Source organism: Vipera ursinii, assembly GCF_947247035.1.
Source record: "Vipera ursinii genome assembly, chromosome: 1".
Lineage (NCBI taxonomy): Eukaryota > Metazoa > Chordata > Lepidosauria > Squamata > Viperidae > Vipera > Vipera ursinii.
This window is the reverse complement of record NC_139512.1, coordinates 92,726,961-92,745,567: the sequence shown is the minus strand read 5'-3', so window position 1 is coordinate 92,745,567 and position 18,607 is coordinate 92,726,961. Positions and strand designations below refer to the sequence as shown.

The following is an 18,607-nucleotide window of genomic DNA, read 5'->3' as shown; positions in this document are numbered from 1 at the left end:
ATGCAGAATCCCTTCTCCCCCATCCCCCTGGTTTCAATTAGCGGGAAGATGACTTTATTGCTGTTGTATTCCTACTTTGACAAGAATCATTCCTCCCAAGTAGCTATTGCAACAGAAGATGACAAATTGTAGCATGTTTAATATCACTTTTTAAAATTTTGTACTTTATGTTTTTTAATTTTTTATTGTTGTGACCCGCCCTGAGTCCTTGGGGAGAAGGGTGGCATATAAATTTAATAAATCTCAATCTCAATCTCACTTTAAATTTCAGACACCAGTACTATAGGATTCAGTGATACTAATAATACCAATACCATCAGGGTAACATTCCCAAACAGTATATCAATTGTCATCCATAAATAGTGCATTTCTACTGCATAGAACAGTTGCTGTGCAAAAGATGGTGCTTTTTAGGCAACTTTCCTTGGTTCTAGTTTTTATATGTAATTGTTTTTATATTAAGAGCCTTGGTGGAGCAGTGGGCTAATGCCTCCTTAAGTAACACCAGCTGCCTGCAATTAGTGCAGGTTCGCGTCCCACCAGGCTCAAGGTTGACTCAGCCTTCCATCCTTCCAAGGTAGGTAAAATGAGGACCCAGATTGTTGGGGGCAATAAGATGACTTTGTAATAATGCCGCTTGGGGGTGTGTGAAAGCCCTAATAAGCAGGCATATACATAGAATGAAGGCTACTGCTAAGCTTGTAAGCCGTCCTGAGTCTTCGGAGAAGGGCGGGATATAAATGGAATTAAAATAAAAAATAAAAAAAAATATCTTTTTATTCTTTGTAGGCTGCCCAGAATCACATTATTGGGGAGATGGGCAACATATAAATTTAATAATTAATTAATTAATTAAATAAATAAATAAATGTTATGTTCACTGTTATTTCATGGCATTATTATATTTGGGGAATCTTGGCAGCAGAGAGAATTATGTTAGCATGGTTTGCTGTGATGGAAGGGAATGGGTTAGGGCTTGATAGAAGTTTTTGTCAAAATTATGGAAAACCAAAACAGAGTTGGATGTTATTGGACTTTGGAGGAGAAACATGAAAATGTCAAAAACTGAAGGCAGAAAATACATTTGATAATATGGAAATGCTGGGGAAATTAGACAGACGTTATTGGACAGGAGTGGCCTTGACAGCTCCAAATAAGAAAGAAGGCAGAGGTGGCTTAAATTGGTCAAATAGTTTATTTAACTCTCATGGACCCAAATGAGAGAAGGGGGGATCAGTGTTAGATTTGTGCTTAGACAATTATTATGCAGTAAGAGTTATATGGGATTCTAATGGTGGTTCAAGACCTGAAGTCTTGCATCAGAAGCTTGCATGTGGCATGGATTATGATAATGAAGACCCTCTGAAAGATATGAAGGATTTATTTCCCTCCCTCCCCTGGGGTAACATTACAGTAAGGAAGGATTTCTCTAATCTTGGCTGCAGGAACATAGTTGAAGTGAATCCTCAAGAACATGGTGATTTAGTGGTGGATATGTTGATTGAAGATAATGTATAAGTATCCAGAAGACAACAAGAGCACTATGCAAACTACTGCCCCTTGATAGTCATGGGAAGTTAGTCATAAAACAATTGCTGCTCCCTCCCCTTGAGTGTTCATAGTGTGGTGGGTTATGTTAGCTTTTGATGGTGACTAGGGGAGGAGGTTGAATAAATGGATGGATGATACTACCGTGTTTTCCTGAAAATAAGACCCACACCTAAAATAAGCCCTAGCTTGATTTTTGAGGGTGGGCTTAATATAAGCCCTATCCCAAAAATAAGCCCTACTTTTGGAGCGAGGCACACGCCTAAAAATCTAGGATGGGGGTGGACGGGGTGGAGCTTACCATTGCAGCCAGGCCTCCCATGGATCGACACTTGCCTCGTCAGAGGGAGCAGCTTCATTCTGCAGCTGAGAATGGAGCTCGGGCCTGCATTTCGCAGTCAGAGGCCTTTCCAGAAGGCCTTTGCAGCCAAGAACCGAGCTATGGATGGCGAAATGCAGGCCGGAGCTCTATTCTCAGCTGCAGAATGAAGCTGCTCCTTCGGCCACAGAAGAAATGGTCCAGCTGGGTGTGGTTGTTGGTGCCGCCAGCGTAAGGTGAGTGGAAAAGACCCCCTCCCCCCCAAATAAGACCTGGTGTCTCTTTTGGACACACAAAAAAAACCGGGTCTTATTTTTGGAAAAACACGGTAGTTGTGAATTTCGCTATATGAGGCACAGTCTTTGGAGGCAAATTGTAAACGGCATTTAGTACAAAATACAGCAGCCAGGCTGTTCACAGATGAAAAGCGCAAATAATATATTTGTTGGGAGGAGCTGCAGCATTAATTTCCAAATCCATTTGAAAGGACTAGTTTGTAAAGCCTTTTATGGCTTGCCCCCCAAAGTCCCTCTGCTTCTCAGTTCAATGTTTGTTTCTAGAAGTGGGATGTTTGAGGTCTTCTCCTGAGATCAAGAGAAATGAACTAAGAACAGGAATCTTTCTACGTGTGAAGGCCTAAAGATTGTGAATGACCTAACCGCCAGAAATTCACCTGACTCTTTCTTTATTGGCTTTTAAAAATGGTTTTAAGATACCATTTGACTAATATTTTGGACCGAGGTTTTTTTTATTCTTCACAATGTTTATTCTTTTTTGCTATTAGCCAGGGCTGGTTTGTTGTTTTTATCCCACATTGTAACTGACAAAGTTTGTTGCTATACAATGCTATGTTATGTTCATTGATGGGATTTCTTTTGGGATTATTTTATGATGCTTGTAAATTAAAAATCCAGAAATTTTGGAACTAATTAATATATACACGCAGACACACACACACACACACACACACACACACAGACTTCATCTTAGGATCACCTGCATTCTGCTTAACAATAATGCTACAGTCAAATCTGCTGGTCCTCCTTATGCCATAAGATCTTTTGTTGTGTATTACAGTCTTGAAATTGCCGATTACAAAGGAAACTAACAGTGCTTGTAATAGCTCAGCATTTTTTTCGGTGCAACCATATCACATAGGGAAGAGCGGCCAAAGATTCATTCATTGACCCAAACAGTATGTCATCTTTTGAAGTAAGGTAGGTCAGGAAACAGCCAAGAACTTCATTTTTGCTTTTTAAGGGCATAATAACAAAATCTTGAAAGCCCCTAATGATTCTCTGATATAAGAAAATCAAGGATGATGAATGAATTTCACCCCACCCCACCCCATCCTCATTTTCAGGCCTGGGCTGCTGTTTACCTAATCACTCTTGCAGTCTTTCAAGGCTATCTCTGTATTCCTCTACACTGACATATATTCTCATATATTTTCTTTCAAAATATTGACCTATTTAAAATTGTTCCATTTACTTTAATTAAGCACCTTTATTTGCATAACACAATTTCTATTTTATATGAATACTGTGATCAGAAGTTGATGTCTGCAACATTTGCAAAAGTGGGAAGTCATTAATGGTCTGTCTAGTCCCATCCAACAGTGGTACAATTGGACTCTTGTAGTCAGTAGCAATTACTTTCTTTTTCTTTCCTGTGGAAACATCCACTTACCTGTTAGATTCCCCACCACCCAGGGAATTCTCTTTTCACTGCAGGAAAATCTGGGAAATTGCATTGGGAGGCTAATATGGTCAACTATTACACTAGTGAAAAAAATAATTGTAAATAAAATGCAAAATTTGACCTCATTGGTCAACATCAAGCACTGTTTAAAAACTACTATCAATTTATCTGTACATGATTCACCTTAAAATATCAGCATCTTTAAAATAGTCATACTTCACATTGTGAATATTTGGATCCTTGGTTTCAATCTAAAGTACTGTGAATCTTCTAGCATTGGACTGACTATAAGATTCCTTTCCTGTAATAAAAATGAATCCTAAATTATTTCTATTGGGAAGGGAAAGTTTACCTTTTTGAAGTAAATTGATAAATTGGATAAATCATTTGATTTTTTTTTTTAAAAAAATTATGACAGCCAACACAATAGAAAATGCTTGTTAAATTATCAAGGGTCTTTGAGGATTGAAAGTTACACATGTTAACATATGAATAAACTTCATTAGATGTACCCAAATGTGGAATTAAACATAAATTGATGCATAAGTTAAAGACAAATATTGAACACAATTGAAAACATATTGATGTAATCTTTTTATTGATATTATAATTGTTTAGAAAACCCATAATAAAAAGAAATAAAATTGTGTCAGTATTTTTGGAATAAAATAATTTATCATTTATGCAATATGCTTCTTATTGTGTAACAAAATAAAAAAGGGTATTAATCACAAACAGTTACATTAGAATAATGTTATGGTTGAGACATAAATTATAGAAAACTAATTCTATTGCTAATTGCTATTGGAGCTTTAAATTTGCCCCGGTGGGGCAGTGGATTTCACGGTGGTGATACCAACTTACACTTATTTCAAATGAATCTGCCGTTGGGCAGGTATGTATGCTATTGTAAGCCAATAGTTTGAGAATGACATAGGCTGGCATTGAGGACTCTGATGGAGATCAGCATATGCCTTTGCCCAAGCAGGCCTTTTAGAAGGAGTAGGCAGGGGTTCCCTGCTTTCGTGGGTTTATGGCTCAACCTTGGCATTATTGTAACGTAGTTTTTTGTGTTTAATGTTTCTTAGACTTGGTTTTCCATTGCCAGCATGGAAGGAACCCTAATGCATGAGTTTCAGAGGAGAAAGTAGCAGTTCTGAACCTGCTGTGTGGCTCGATCAGCAAGCGTGAGTATTAACGCTAGAGCTGTCAGGCCTTGTGAAAATTAATGAAGCCTGACGGTTACCCAGTGAAAGGTCAGAGGCAGAACTTGCTCTTACGTAACATTTGTATTTTATTGTGTCTAACAACAGTTTGAACAAAGGAGAGCTTTTATGCGTGAGCCTTAGATTTATCACAGAACTCCATAGGTCTTGGCCTTCTCTTTTCCTTGTGTTGTAGCTTGATGTTTTCCTTGCATAAAACCAAAGTATTTAGCTGTTTGCTTTTTATGCCCACCTTGATTGATTTTTCCCGTTCTTCTCAACTGTCCTTCCAGTCTCTGTCCAACTCAGTTATCCCTTTTAAACAGACAGCAGTTAAACTAGTAATGATGAAGTTTTGTTAATGAATTTTGAGAATGCCTGATGTTAGATTGTTTGTGTGTGTGCGTGTGCGTGTGTGTGTGTGTTAGAGAGAGAGAGAGAGAGAGAGAGAGATATTTTAGGGCCATCATACTATTGCATTGCATTTTTCAGCTTGAGATTATATGTATACATGAATTACATTTGGCTAATTTGGAGAATATTTATCATCATTTCATTAAGTCAGTAGTGCTTCAAAAGTGGTTCTTGCTTTCCCTTAGATTCCTTGGTTATATTTACCAAGAGGTCTATTAAAATCAAACATGTTGAAAAGAAAGAAGCTTGAACAAACCATATGAGTTGGATTAAAGAGAATAAATGTTCCATTCCGAGCAATCATTCTGACTTCTACATACTGAGTATGTTGGGGATAGCACTGGAGGGAGCAATTAAATTAGAGAAAAGTAAGACCACTGAAATGAATGGGAAGGATGTTTAGTTCTTAATTCTTAGGCATGTCAAAACATCTGTTTGTGAAAGATTATCTTCCTCTTGCTTTTTTGCTTGTTGTCTGGTCTTAACCAAGTTACTTCACCTTTTTGCTTTTTTCTCATATCCAAATAATCAATCTTGCAAGGTTTTGGGAAATTTTCAGCCCAATATTCTCTATTATGCATTTATCTATACTTCTGTAGAAGTTGATTTTTCTACACAGATAGAAGGAACCTGGAATTTATTTGTGGAAAATCAAATAACATTGTGATTGAAAGGCTTTGATGAACAGTACTCCATGATTAAACATATCATCCAACCAGAGTTTGTATTTAGTTCAGACTGAACTATTTTTTATAAAATTCTTAATAAAACTTTGTATAAGATATTGCGAAATTAAAAACATAGGCCAGTACTTGGCAAAATACAGTCTAAAAAGTAATTCTTCCTTCATCATGAAAAACAACGTTATTTGCACATCCTCAGTTATTCTATTGTTTAGGATTCTTGCGTTACAATTTAATTTTGTACACTAATTTTGTACACTGCGCTCTAATGATCATTTCACTTTTAGCCCATTTCTCACTTGTAGAGTTGTAGCTGACTGGGATCATTCTTTAATTGTGGTACTTGTTAAAATGACCCAAATTGAAAATAAGTTTATTATGCCCCTCTCGTAAAATTGGATGCCAGGCCAATTTTCTTTTTAGTTTTCTTTTATAAAAATTTTCTAAGAGAAATGAAAAAGGAAATAATACTATAGGAACTGATATGAATACATGTATAAATAATACACAACACAGAGACACATGTATGCATAGTGACACATCTCTGTGTATACATACACAGAGACACACACACACCTTGTACAAGTAGCAGAAATCAGGTAGATAATCAGCAAATCTTAAATAACCAAAAAATTAAAGTGTTATGTGGCTAATACATTCTAGTATATAAGTATTTTAAGGATTTCATACCCAATTTGTAATTAAAGGATATTTCTAATCCCGAGTGCAGTGTAACAGAGTGAGCACCTGTTACTCGTCCCAGCTTCTGCCAACCTAGCAGTTCAAAACCATGCAAGTAGAAAAATAGGGACTACTCCGGTGGGAAGGTAACAGCGTTCCGTACGCCTTTGGTGTCTAGTCATGCTGGCCAGATGACCACGGAGACGTCCTCGGACAAGCGCTGGCTCTTCAGCTTTGAAACGGAGATGAGCACCGGCCCCTAGAGTTGGAAACGACTAGCACGCATGTGCGGGGGAACCTTTACCTTTACCTTATGTTTGGTTAACACAAAATGAAAAGGAGAAGGAAAACTATAATAATAAACAGTACATTGAATGGTGTCAGTGATATATAAACCATATGTCAAATGAAAATGCAAACTCTAGTATCCAAATTTGGAATGTGGCCCAATTCCATGTATAGAATTGTAGTCCCCAAATGGTTTCCAAATAAGATAGAATTGTACATTAGATTTTCTTTTCAAATATGAAGTTATTCTAAGCATTGAAACGTATTCCACAGTTTAATAAACCATTCTTCCATAGAAGGGAACGAAGATCTCGTGTAATTAAAAAAAATTCTTGAAACTGTTAATATATACTGTGCCACTTAGTATATATTGCATAAATATATAGTTGAGTGAAGTTTAATCAAAATATCTCAGGATAAAATGCAATGGCCACTTTCAAGATTTCTTCCATTTTGTAGGTGAATGATAGTGTTGTTGAGCTTTACAGTATTGCCATCACATATGGAAGAAGGATCCAATCCATTCAATGCATTTTTAACGTTTTGTAGAGATGGAGTTACAGAATTTAGCAATTATGAATGGAATAGTGTACCAGCATTAAAACATAGCAAGGTTTTCAAATTTCAAAATTTTGAAGTATAAAGTTGACTTTACTAAAACCGCGATGTTTGTGGAAATGTTCCCTGCTAGTGTGAATTCAGAAACCTGACATGTATAGTTTTTAGTTTATGATGAATAGAATTTTAAGAAAATGAATTGCAGTGTTCTTTATAATGTCATAAATGGCCATATGAGAGCCCAGTCATATGTATAGGCTACCTTTCCAAGATAAACAAATGAACCTAAGTGGCTATCTTGAAGTGTGTGTGTGTGTGTGTGTGTGTATTGTTATACATTGAAGTTTCTTCTCTAAGTGGTATTGATTTAAAAAAACAAAACAAAATTATTATTAGAAAAGTGTCCTAAAGGCTGACAAAAATGTATACCTATGCAATCCTCCTGTATCTTTGTCTCAGAAATGATGTACAGGATTATGGGCTATTTGAAATGTGCTCAAGAATGAGTTGGTGGATCCTTCTCTTGGTTTATTTGGATAATTAACCAAATTTAATGTATTATAAAGTGGTCCATTTTATTTCCTTTTTTAATATGAAAATTGTAGTCTGGAGAAAGCAGTAGCAGTGATTGTCGGCAGACCTTGCAAGCAAGGAAAACAAGACGAAGGGGTTCATGAAATTTCTGAAAACTTTCCCTTTTCCTCTGAAAATATTTGATAATATAAACATTGTGATAGCAAATATGAAGAAGATTGAAGAAAGTGAATAATTAAGAAAGAAAAATTGTTCATATGGTTAACATAAGAGTTAACATTACCATGTTAATTAATTTGGCATAATGTATTGTTTTTGATTGTCATAATGGTTGTGTGCCATCAGATTGATATGTAATAGAAAGTGCTTACTTTCCTAATAAACTTCAGTTGAACCTTTTTCATTCTGATGTCCTTTAGATATAGATTTCAAACTTTGGTCAGTTAGGAAATTGAAAAACCCAATACATCTGGAGGCACCAGATTGGAATGAACCATTAATGAGTACAGCAAGGACTGAGTGCAAGTCTGTGGCCTTTAAATGGAATGCTGGAGGCATTGTTTCAAAGATGGTAGAACACAGAACATAAAACATAGTGGAATAGACCAAAGAATATTGACTATAGCCATAACAAAAACTACATTTGTTTTTTTTTAATTTAAATTTAGAGCTTAATGTAATCAATTGCATATAATTAGCATGATTATACCCTATATATGTATTAATATTCCTGTTCTACTAGGCATGTGAGTTTTGGAGGGACTTTTAGAATGGACATATGATTCTGGAGTCGAAATTGCATACGTCTGGATAAAAAGATGACCAGCCATATGAACTGTTCCATAAATTCTTTAATTCATCAAACCTCTAAATAATATTGATCAATACGTCTTTCTTTCTTGTGATTTTCCTTGAACAAAACCTGTCCAGTGTGAGTTTAAATGTGAAATCTATGTTTGTTTTGGGACAGCAGTTTCTCAAATAAATAATTGCTCTGTTTCTGTACTGTTTCAGGAAACTTGCCATATGATTACAAAATAGTGATTGCTGGGAATCATGAACTAACATTTGATAAGGAATTCATGGCAGACCTTGTAAAACAGGATTACTACCGCTTTCCTTCTGTATCCAAATTGAAACCAGAGGACTTTGACAATGTTCAGTCACTTTTGACAAACAGTATTTACTTGCAAGATTCTGAGGTAACAGTCAAAGGATTCCGAATATATGGCGCACCTTGGTAAGTCTAACATTTGCCTTTATGTGCATATATATGTAATTAGTTCCACAATCTGTGAAGTTCTTATTTTAACACATTATGTAATTTCTTCTGAATAAGGGAAGTAATAGATACTCCATAATTCAAAATCTTGTGTGTATGTTAGAAACCTAAGGCTATGAGCAAGTTCTGGAATAATCAGTTATTTTGCATAATAAATTTGAAATTCAAAACTCCTTATTTAATAGCTATACTCTAGAAGTTGTAACAGATTTTTTGTGCGTATTTTTAAATGATGCAAAATAGTTTAATCACAGCACGCTAAAATGGAGTATATACAGTATTTTAAAAGAAATCACTGAGAGCTACAATAAAAAACCCATAACTTTCTTATGTCAGAGAGCAGAGACTGAGTAAATGGATAAAACTGCACAAATAATATCCAATTAAGTTTAATGCTGTTCCCTTTACTTCAGTTTGTCAGCTTTCATATGAAAACTAAACTGAACTCTGATTAGTATGATCTATTCACTGTAAGAAAGAAAAAAAGTGTTCTTTGAAAGACACTTAATGATGGTTATTGTAAGCCTGCTTGTTTTCACAACTATTTTGTTAGTAATCCACTAATTAGATACTGCACATAGTTAAGCTCACATATGTCCCCACCTATATCTCTACTAATTATGGCAGGGTTCCTCTTCATTTAACTCCTTGTGCACTTAGCAGGAAATTCTTAAGTTGAATGTTTGCTATAAGGAATCATGACAGTCTGCTATTCAAGTTATTTAAAATCTGCAATTACATTTTCCTTCTTTGTGTTTGTATTGTGAATTGAAAAAACAAATTCTACTTTTTTATACTTCCAGCCTATTTGAAAAACAACAGAAGTGATACTGTATGTATGCATATATATGAATAATCACAAGTATGTATGCATAGCCAGAAGCCAGGATGAAAGAGAGAGAGAATATTATATTTATGTAATACTTGTTTAATGGTCTTGCGCCAAAATCTTTGTGTATGATTTGGAATTTAGATTACCTTCCTGATTTCTTGCAAATAACCTAAATGTAATAGGTCCTTTAAAACATATTTTCCCATTCATGTCCCTACTAGCTAAAAAGATATCAGTCTTTAACCACAAAAAAAGAATGCAAGAGAAGAATTTACCTTACCTTAGGGATGAGCAATCTGGTCTATTCCAGTTTGTTTGGACTCAAACTTCCATTAACTGCATGGCCAATTTTAAAGGATGATGTTAATATTCCCAAAGTTTGAAAAGTCCCTCCTCTTCCATTTCTCCTTTAAGAGATGTTACTGGAATAGGCTGGGGTTCAACAAAGTGAAAATTCACTCCTGTCTTTTACTGCTAAAGATTTAATCTAGTGGTAACTTTGTGGGGAAAAAATGAAGTTAGAACTTTACAAAAGGTCCCCTCCCTCTTTTGTCTATTTTTCCTTTTAGTCAGTAGAAGCAGTTTAAACTTTTCATTTAAATGAGTGATTGTATGTTGGAGAATTAACTCATATAAAAATAATAAACCTGAAAGTATTGAAAATTATGCTGATAATGTCCTTTGTATGCAGTGTGTGTACATCCAAAGTGAAATTACAGTTATCTAGATTATATATCTATTATCATTTCAGAGAGTCCAGGGATGATCTAGATTGGCAGCAATCACTTTTCATAGGCTTGTACACTGTTTTTATGGATGTTAGTAATAGATCTACCTGCAGCCAAGTCCTGTATCAAAACTAAGAGCTTTTGTGGTACTTTTTGTAAGAACCTTTAGGTGGTACTTACTCATCAACAGGGTAGACTCATGTAGAAAGTGGTGGGAAATGAATTTGGAATAATTGGAATTTGCCACCAGAGATTGAACAACATTTTATCTGAAATGTTACCAAGTTTCCTGCTTGAGCAGGGGGTTGGACTAGAAGACTTCCAAGGGTCCCTTCTGACTCTTATTCTGTTAAATCCGTAGCTTCTAATTATAGGTAGTCCTCGACTTGTGACCGTTCAAAGTTACAATGGCACTAAAAATGTGACTTATGACCATTTTTCACACTTACAACCATTGCAACATCTCCATGGTCAATATGATCAAAATTCAGGTGCTTGGCAACTGGTTCATATTTATGACGGTTGCCATATCCTGGGATCATGTGATCAGCTTTTGCGTCCTGACAAGCAAAGTCAATGTGGAAGCCAGATTCACTTAACAACCATGTAACTAATTTAACAGCTGCAGTGATTCATTTAACAACTGTGGCAAGAAAAGTTGTAAAATGGGGCAAAACTCACTTAACAAATGTTTCACTTAGCAACATAATTTTTGGGCTCAGTTATGCTCATAACTCGATGACTATGTCACCATCATAATCTATTGCACAGTAACTTCCATACATTTATCTGCCGTTGGTAGTGAAAGCATTAAATGGGGGTGTCAACAAGTGGTAGGCCAGAGGTAAATTCCAATTAAATTTATAACTTTGTTTAAAATGTGAGTCAAGAACTTTTATTATTTCCACTCTAACATGGGCATTCTTTGGGCCTATATTTCTCCTTTCTCAGATTTTTATATGGTATAGTATAATAATTAAAAAATGCACTCTTTATCTTGTAGTCTTTTAGATTTGTTGGGTTATAACTTCCAAGATGGATTAAGGTTGAAGAGATCAAGTTGCAAACTTGTCATGCAGCTCATGTTGAACCAATTATTTATCTTTAAGCCCAGACTCCTTCACAGGAAGAAATAAAACACTCTGCATTTAATTCCTAAGTCAAGAAATGTAAGGGATATTCATCAAACTCAGTTATACACCATTATGTTGCAAGAAAGATTCAGCATAAAACCCAATATGGATATAAAATTATCTAAAGAAAGTGAGCAGAACAAACACATTCTCACATGACAGAATTCCACAGATGTAGAATCTTGTATCAAATTAATCTGCAATAATAAATATAACTAAAAATGCCAGCAGAAGGAGTTCAGGAATATTTATGTTTCATTCAGCCAGTGAGCAGAATCATGTTCTTGGTGAAAAACACAGGCATCTGCTACAATCTGTAACGGTAGATTAAAAACAAAAAAGTGAAAATATTCCTCTTGAGTCTAATCCCAATCTTCCAGCCTCGCAGAGAAATATTATTTGTAAGTATATAAACCTGTGGTTTGCATCATGAAATATCTTTCTTCATTTGCCTCCTTCCCCTTTCCACATTTACTTGTGATTAAGTCTTGCATCCTTTTTAAAGATGAGTCTGTTGAGTGGAGCCATATCTCCAGTGAGAATCTTCAGAGTTAAATTATTATTATTATTATTATTATTATTATTATTATTATTATTATTATTATTATTATTATTATTATTATTATTATTATTATTTTATTTGTATACCGCCCTTCTCCCGAAGGACTCAGGGCGGTGAACAGGGCAATACATGTTAAAAGACAAGAATACAAAAATTAAAAGAGATTAAACAAGATGCCCAAGAACTATAACAATAAGTTAAAATACATAAAAAGCAATAAAACCCAAACTCATCACCCATCAGGCCAGACCGGCTTGTTTGAACAGGTAGGTCTTTAGGTCGCGCCAGAAGGAGCGAAGGTTGAGCGCCATCCGGAGCTCAACCGGAAGATGGTTTCATAAATCCGGCGCGCCCACAGAGAACGCCCTCCCCCTGGGGGCCACCAGTCGACATTCTTGACCGGTGGCACCCCGAGGAGGCCCTCTCTGTGGGAGCGCACTGGGCGGAGGGAAGTTGATGCCGGCCGCAGGTGTTCCCTGAGGTATTCCGGACCCATGCCACGAAGGGCTTTGTAGGTCATTACCAGCACCTTGAATCTCACACGGAAGACAACTAGGAGCCAATGCAGCTCGCGGAGCAGGGGTGTAACATGGGAGTATCGGGAAACTCCCAACACAACTCTCGCGGCTGCATTCTGTACCAGTTGGAGCCTCCGAGTGGTCCTCAAGGGCAGCCCCATGTAGAATAGGAATGGAATCTGCCATATTGCAGGATTATATATTTTCTCTCTTTGGTTCTTCTGTTTTTCCCCCCATTATGGCTTTATGAGAGCTATGTGGAATTTTGACTGTAGGTTCCCTCCCTGAATTTCCAGATGGATGGCATTAGTTTTATCAGAAATGATGTTGGTGTTGCTGAAAGTACCTCTTTTTGTTCTACCATAAAAATAAAGAAAAACAGAGATTGAAACAAACTTCTGTGATTCTATGCATGGTGTTTTACAATGTGTACTATTTGGTATTATTTATACTATTTGCTACAAATACATTGGAGATTTTTTTAAAAAAAAAAATTAAATGCATAACACCCATCCTAACTGGAGTGATGATTTTAATTCACTTCAATACTTTCCCAAGACATCTAAAGATAATGAGATATCTTCATATCATTTTAGTTAATTAAAAAAAACACTATTCTAAGTGGGCAAAATGAAATGGTTCCATTTCACAGAAAGGTCTGCTTTGCAGCTAAGGATTTTTTTTAAAAAAATAATTTATGTTTATTGTCATATAATCTTCATTTTTTTTTAAAAAAATGGACTTATTAGAGATGTCTTTATCAGCATATAGAAAGGCTTTGGCATTGCATAGACCTTGAACTAATGAATTAGTTCTCATGGGCCACTTTCCTGTGAGCCTGGAAAAAAGATGACTGGTCACGTGGAAGTGGAAGAGAAGACCAGCTCCTTTAATGAATATAAGAAAGCCTGTGCTCTTGTGAATAGAAAAGAATTGTGAATAGCCCTAGCAAAAACTCTTGACTGTGGTACATTGGCACCTGGCAGGTGGTATGGGACAATCCTAGAAAAGTGGTAGCGGGGGAGGGGAATCAGCTGAACCGGTGGTAGCACCACACAAGCCTAATCGAGAGATGGCTGGAGCTAGGCTGACCGGTGGTACTCAGATGTTGCCATATCCTAAAAGTGGTACAATCGGTGAAAAGGTTGAAAAGCCATGACGTAGAAAATCTGTTTTCGACTAGCAGTTTTACGTCAAGGAGAAGGCTCAACCTATCATTAATAGTCCCAATTCTTAAGAGCTTCAGGTTCAAGTTTTTCATTGAATTGAAAAACTAACCTTAGCACATATATTTAGATCAGAGTTTCCCAACCTTTCTGACTTTGCATACCAACCGGGCGGGGGGGGAGCTTGTATGTGTGCAGCTTCACTTGCACGTGGTGGGCATGCACGCCTGCCACTTGTGCAAATGGAGCACTTGTGCAAGTGGGGATGTGCGTGCGTGCTCGCCTGCCACTTCCCCAACCCAGTTCTGAAAAGTTCAAGGGCTAGTAGTGGGCCGTGGCTTAGGGATTGGGTTCCCCTGATTTAGACTATGTAAATTATTTATTATTGTATTTATTAATCAAATGTATACATTGTCCATCTCATTACCCAAGTGACTCTGACAGTTTACAAGTAGAAAACCCCCATAAAACCCTTAGAAAAATAGAGTTAAAAAGATGGAAGGGATGCCCTCAGTTCACCAACTAGCCCTGTGGTTGCATACCACTCTTGGATCTCCATGCCACTCTTGGATCTCCAAAGCCAAGTCTTAATGCTCTCTTAGAAGGGGGACAACTTCAAGATGTTCCATAGGGCAGGGGTAATGGCAGAGAAGGACCTCCTCCTACACCCCACCAATCATAATTCTTTAGCCAACTTAATGTGTCCTTTCCGCTTGACTGGATATGTGTTTTAATCATTATTTATTATCAAGATCATCATTATCAACTTGAGATTCAGTTTGATGTAGTAGTTATATGGCAGCAGATTAGAATAACAGAATTGGAAGGGACCTTGGAGGTCTTCTAGTCCAACCCCCTGCTCAAGTAGAAAACCCTACACTAGTGATGGCAAACCTTTTAGAGACCAAGTGCCCAAACTGCAACCCAAAATCCACTTATGTATCATTGGGTGCCGGATGGGTGTGGCCCATTGGGTGGGCGTGGCTGCAGTGGTAACGGCAGACTGGGTGGGACTAAAAAGTTCAATCAACTCCAACTTTGCGAGATCTTTCGTTTTTCCTGCGAGAAGTTGGAATTGATTGATTGAACCTTTTTTTGGGGCACACGGCGGCAGAGGCCTAAAGCGAAAAGGTTTTATAAAAACCCGCTGAAGGCCTCAGACTGGGGCAATGGTGCATGTGCCCACAGAGAGGGCTCTGCGTGCCACCTGTGGCACATGTGCCATAGGTTCGCCACCACGGCCCTACACCATTTCAGACAAATGATTGTCCAATCTCTTCTTTAAAAATCTCCAATATTGGAGCACCCACAACTTCTGGAGGCAAGCTGTTCCACTGATTAACTGTTCTCTGAGTTCTAATTCCATGTTAGGCACAAAGCCAGCTAGCTGACCTTGGCAAGAAGGCAGTGGCAAACTTATCCTGAAAAAATATTGGCAAAAAAGCTGAATGGACATGTCCAGGTGATTCCCAGGAATCAACACTGACTCAAAGGTGCATACAAACAATTACCAACTTATTATAGCTATAATAAAGAAATGTCAACCTATATTCATGCTTGGTGTTTTTTCTTCATACATCTGATGACTTTTTGTAGAATAAGATGATAAATTCACTGTAATTTGTCCCTAGACAACAACTTTGAATACACAAGAGCATTTGTGGCTGTTTGCAGTTGGAACAATCGTGCATATTTAACATATTTAAAGTATACAGAATTTGCAATTTGTTTGATGTGGTATGCAATGAATTTTTACCACATGACTGGGGTTGCTGCAAAGGTTATAAGTGTGAATTTCAGTTGCAAGTCCCTTTTTTCATTGCTGCTGACTTTAAATGGTCACTAAATGCATGACTGTAAGCTGAGGACTACTTGTACAGAACACCTCTTTGGCTTTTTCAGTGCCTAACTTGTGCCACAGTTTTATTTCTCAGCAGGAATAAAAGCATTATTTAGCAACCATCAAACCACTTTCATCAAGTTTACCTAATTCACGTCTTGAGAATTCTTGCATCTAGAATTTTAATCTATTGGGCCATTAGGATAAAATTTCTCTTAAATTGAACTTCTGTTAGATTTATGAAGACTTTCATGTTGTTGTTTTCTTGGCAATAGCATAAACCTCCTGTCCACATAGCAACCTGGTGTAGCCCTTTTGGGGTTTTTTGAGACCAACTAAGATTAGCAAAGTCCTGCCACCTACTGTAGACATTGATAATTAAAAGCTCATCAAAAACAGTCAGTGGATTACCTCTGAGACCTACAGATTTGTTGTTGTTGTTATGCTGAACTTTTAAAAAAAGAACAACAGATCATAGAGATCTGGTACAAGTCACATTGAGGAAAACAGTGGCGGGGATGTCACAACACAAACTCCATCCTTTTGTAGTTGTGTCTCAACATGGGATGTTTTGCACCCTTGTGCAAGAGCTACTAGTTTCCTAACCTGCAGACAACGCTTCAACTGATCTAATTTATACAGGTAATCCTTGATTTACGATCACAATGGAACCCAACATTTCCATTGCTAAGCAAGACAGTTGTTAAGTGAGTTTTGCTCCATTTTACAATCTTGCCATCATTGTTAAGTGAATCACTGCAGTTAATTTAGTAACACAGTTGTTAAGTGAATCTGGCTTCCCCATTGACTTTGCTCATGAGAAGATCGCAAAAGGTGATCACATGTCCTTGTGACACTGCAACCATCATAAAATAAATGCATGCCAATTGCCAAGCATTTCAATTTCGATCATGTGACCATGGGATGCTACAGTGTTGTAAGTGTGAAAAACAAATCATAAGTCACCTTTTTCAGTACCGGAGTAATTTTGAACAGTCACTAAATGAATGGTTATAAGTCAAGAACTACCTGTTCTTGGAATGTTGAAATCCTTTGATGGTTTTCAAGATCAAGTCCTTTCTATTTCTTTCTTCCTTACTTTATGGTTTAGTCTACAACATCCAGTTTTGCTTTCTATTTGTCACAATTTTTCACATTTCTCATAGTAGAAGCTAAACTAAAAGGCTGCAGTTTTTTTTACTTCGTTTGCAATTATGTTTTACTACAAATAGCCATAAAGTTGTTACTGCTTTATGCTGCTATACAACTTTCTTTTTACCCTGTCAGAAAAACATCAAGATTTTTTATCCAATTATAAATTGTGTAATGCATCATGGATTTTGCTGACAGTCTTCATGTTCTCGAAATAGAGAACAAATTAACAGCAGATATTGAGTTGTTGGATTAGAAAAACCAATTGGCAACTAAAGGCTTCAGTTGTGCTTGATAGGGAGAATGGTTCCCTTGTCTTTTATTTTCATAGTCTTACTTGGCAATTAACTAAGGCCTTTTAAAATGAAGTAGAAATTACCAAGTTCAGCAATAATGTTTTTCATATCTGCTAATCTGAAGGGGCACATAATGATGTTTTTATACCACTTTGTCAGAAACTGGCATTTTTTAATAAAAAGCAATAGTTCGGGAAAAAAGCATGGGGAAAGAATGAGGTCTTGTGTCTCTGTGTTAAACAAATATACACACACTCATAACATAGTTATGTTTAAAGGCCCCGGGTCTTATTTCATTTTTCTTGGCTTTTGTCCTTCAACCCTCTCATTATAAAATTGAAGATTGTTATTCCCTCAGGTCTAAAATTACCAGCGTTTGTTGACTTTTTTTTTTGCTTCTATGGGAATGTCACTGACTCCTTTTAAATCTTGCTGAGATCAGTTGACTTCTAACTTGACAGTCCTTCTATTTGAAAATGAAATGAAAACAGAAATTGTAAACAGAAAGATGTCTATTTAAAATACCATTCATCTTGGTCCAGATTTTTGTATATCCTCTAGCACATACATCAATTTCTTTCACATATGCTTTGCTTTGAGTAGAGGGATTCAAAGAAATGTAGATGGGACTTGCAGACATACATATGAAATCTCTGAAACAAAGTGCTAATAATGCAGTTTCCATCATTTGCTTAACTAGGAAATAATGAGCAGTGAGGTACTGCTTCAGAATTCCTATATTTACCCCAAAAGATAATGTTGCTTTAAATTGGCCCCACCACTCTCAAATGTGGAGATTAGAGACGAAAAATATTTGCCTCCTTAACTGTATGTTACAGGGAATCTACTATCATCTATAATCTAATACATGATATTGTGGCTGTTTTGAGCCAGCTATAGCACTTCTACAGCTTTACGGTGTGTTGTTTTTGGATTCGTTTCTTTTTTTCCCCCTGTCCCTTCCCTCTCTCCTAATCCTCCTCCATCACCACCACCACCACCACCATTGGGTTTTGTCTTTGTCTTTTTCCCCCCTTCCTGTAAGCTCGTCTTTCTTTCTTTTTTTTCTTCATTTATCAAAACTATTTCTTCCGCATTGATTCCTTCGAGCTATGTCTGGAAGCAAAGGCAATCAAATTAACTAATATTTTACTTTTGCATGAGATT

General features: G+C 36.7%; 1 protein-coding gene across 4 annotated transcripts in view; it reads left to right on the top strand.

Moving 5' to 3' along the window:
- Positions 1 to 18,607, top strand: part of MPPED2 (metallophosphoesterase domain containing 2) — a 159,650-nt gene that overhangs the window by 64,247 nt on the left and 76,796 nt on the right. For all 4 annotated transcript variants that reach the window (XM_083350111.1, XM_083350109.1, XM_083350110.1 and 1 more), the window contains one exon: positions 8,946 to 9,171. In XM_083350111.1, the coding sequence (XP_083206237.1) occupies positions 8,946 to 9,171 (226 nt within the window). The remainder of the gene's footprint in view (positions 1 to 8,945; positions 9,172 to 18,607) is intronic.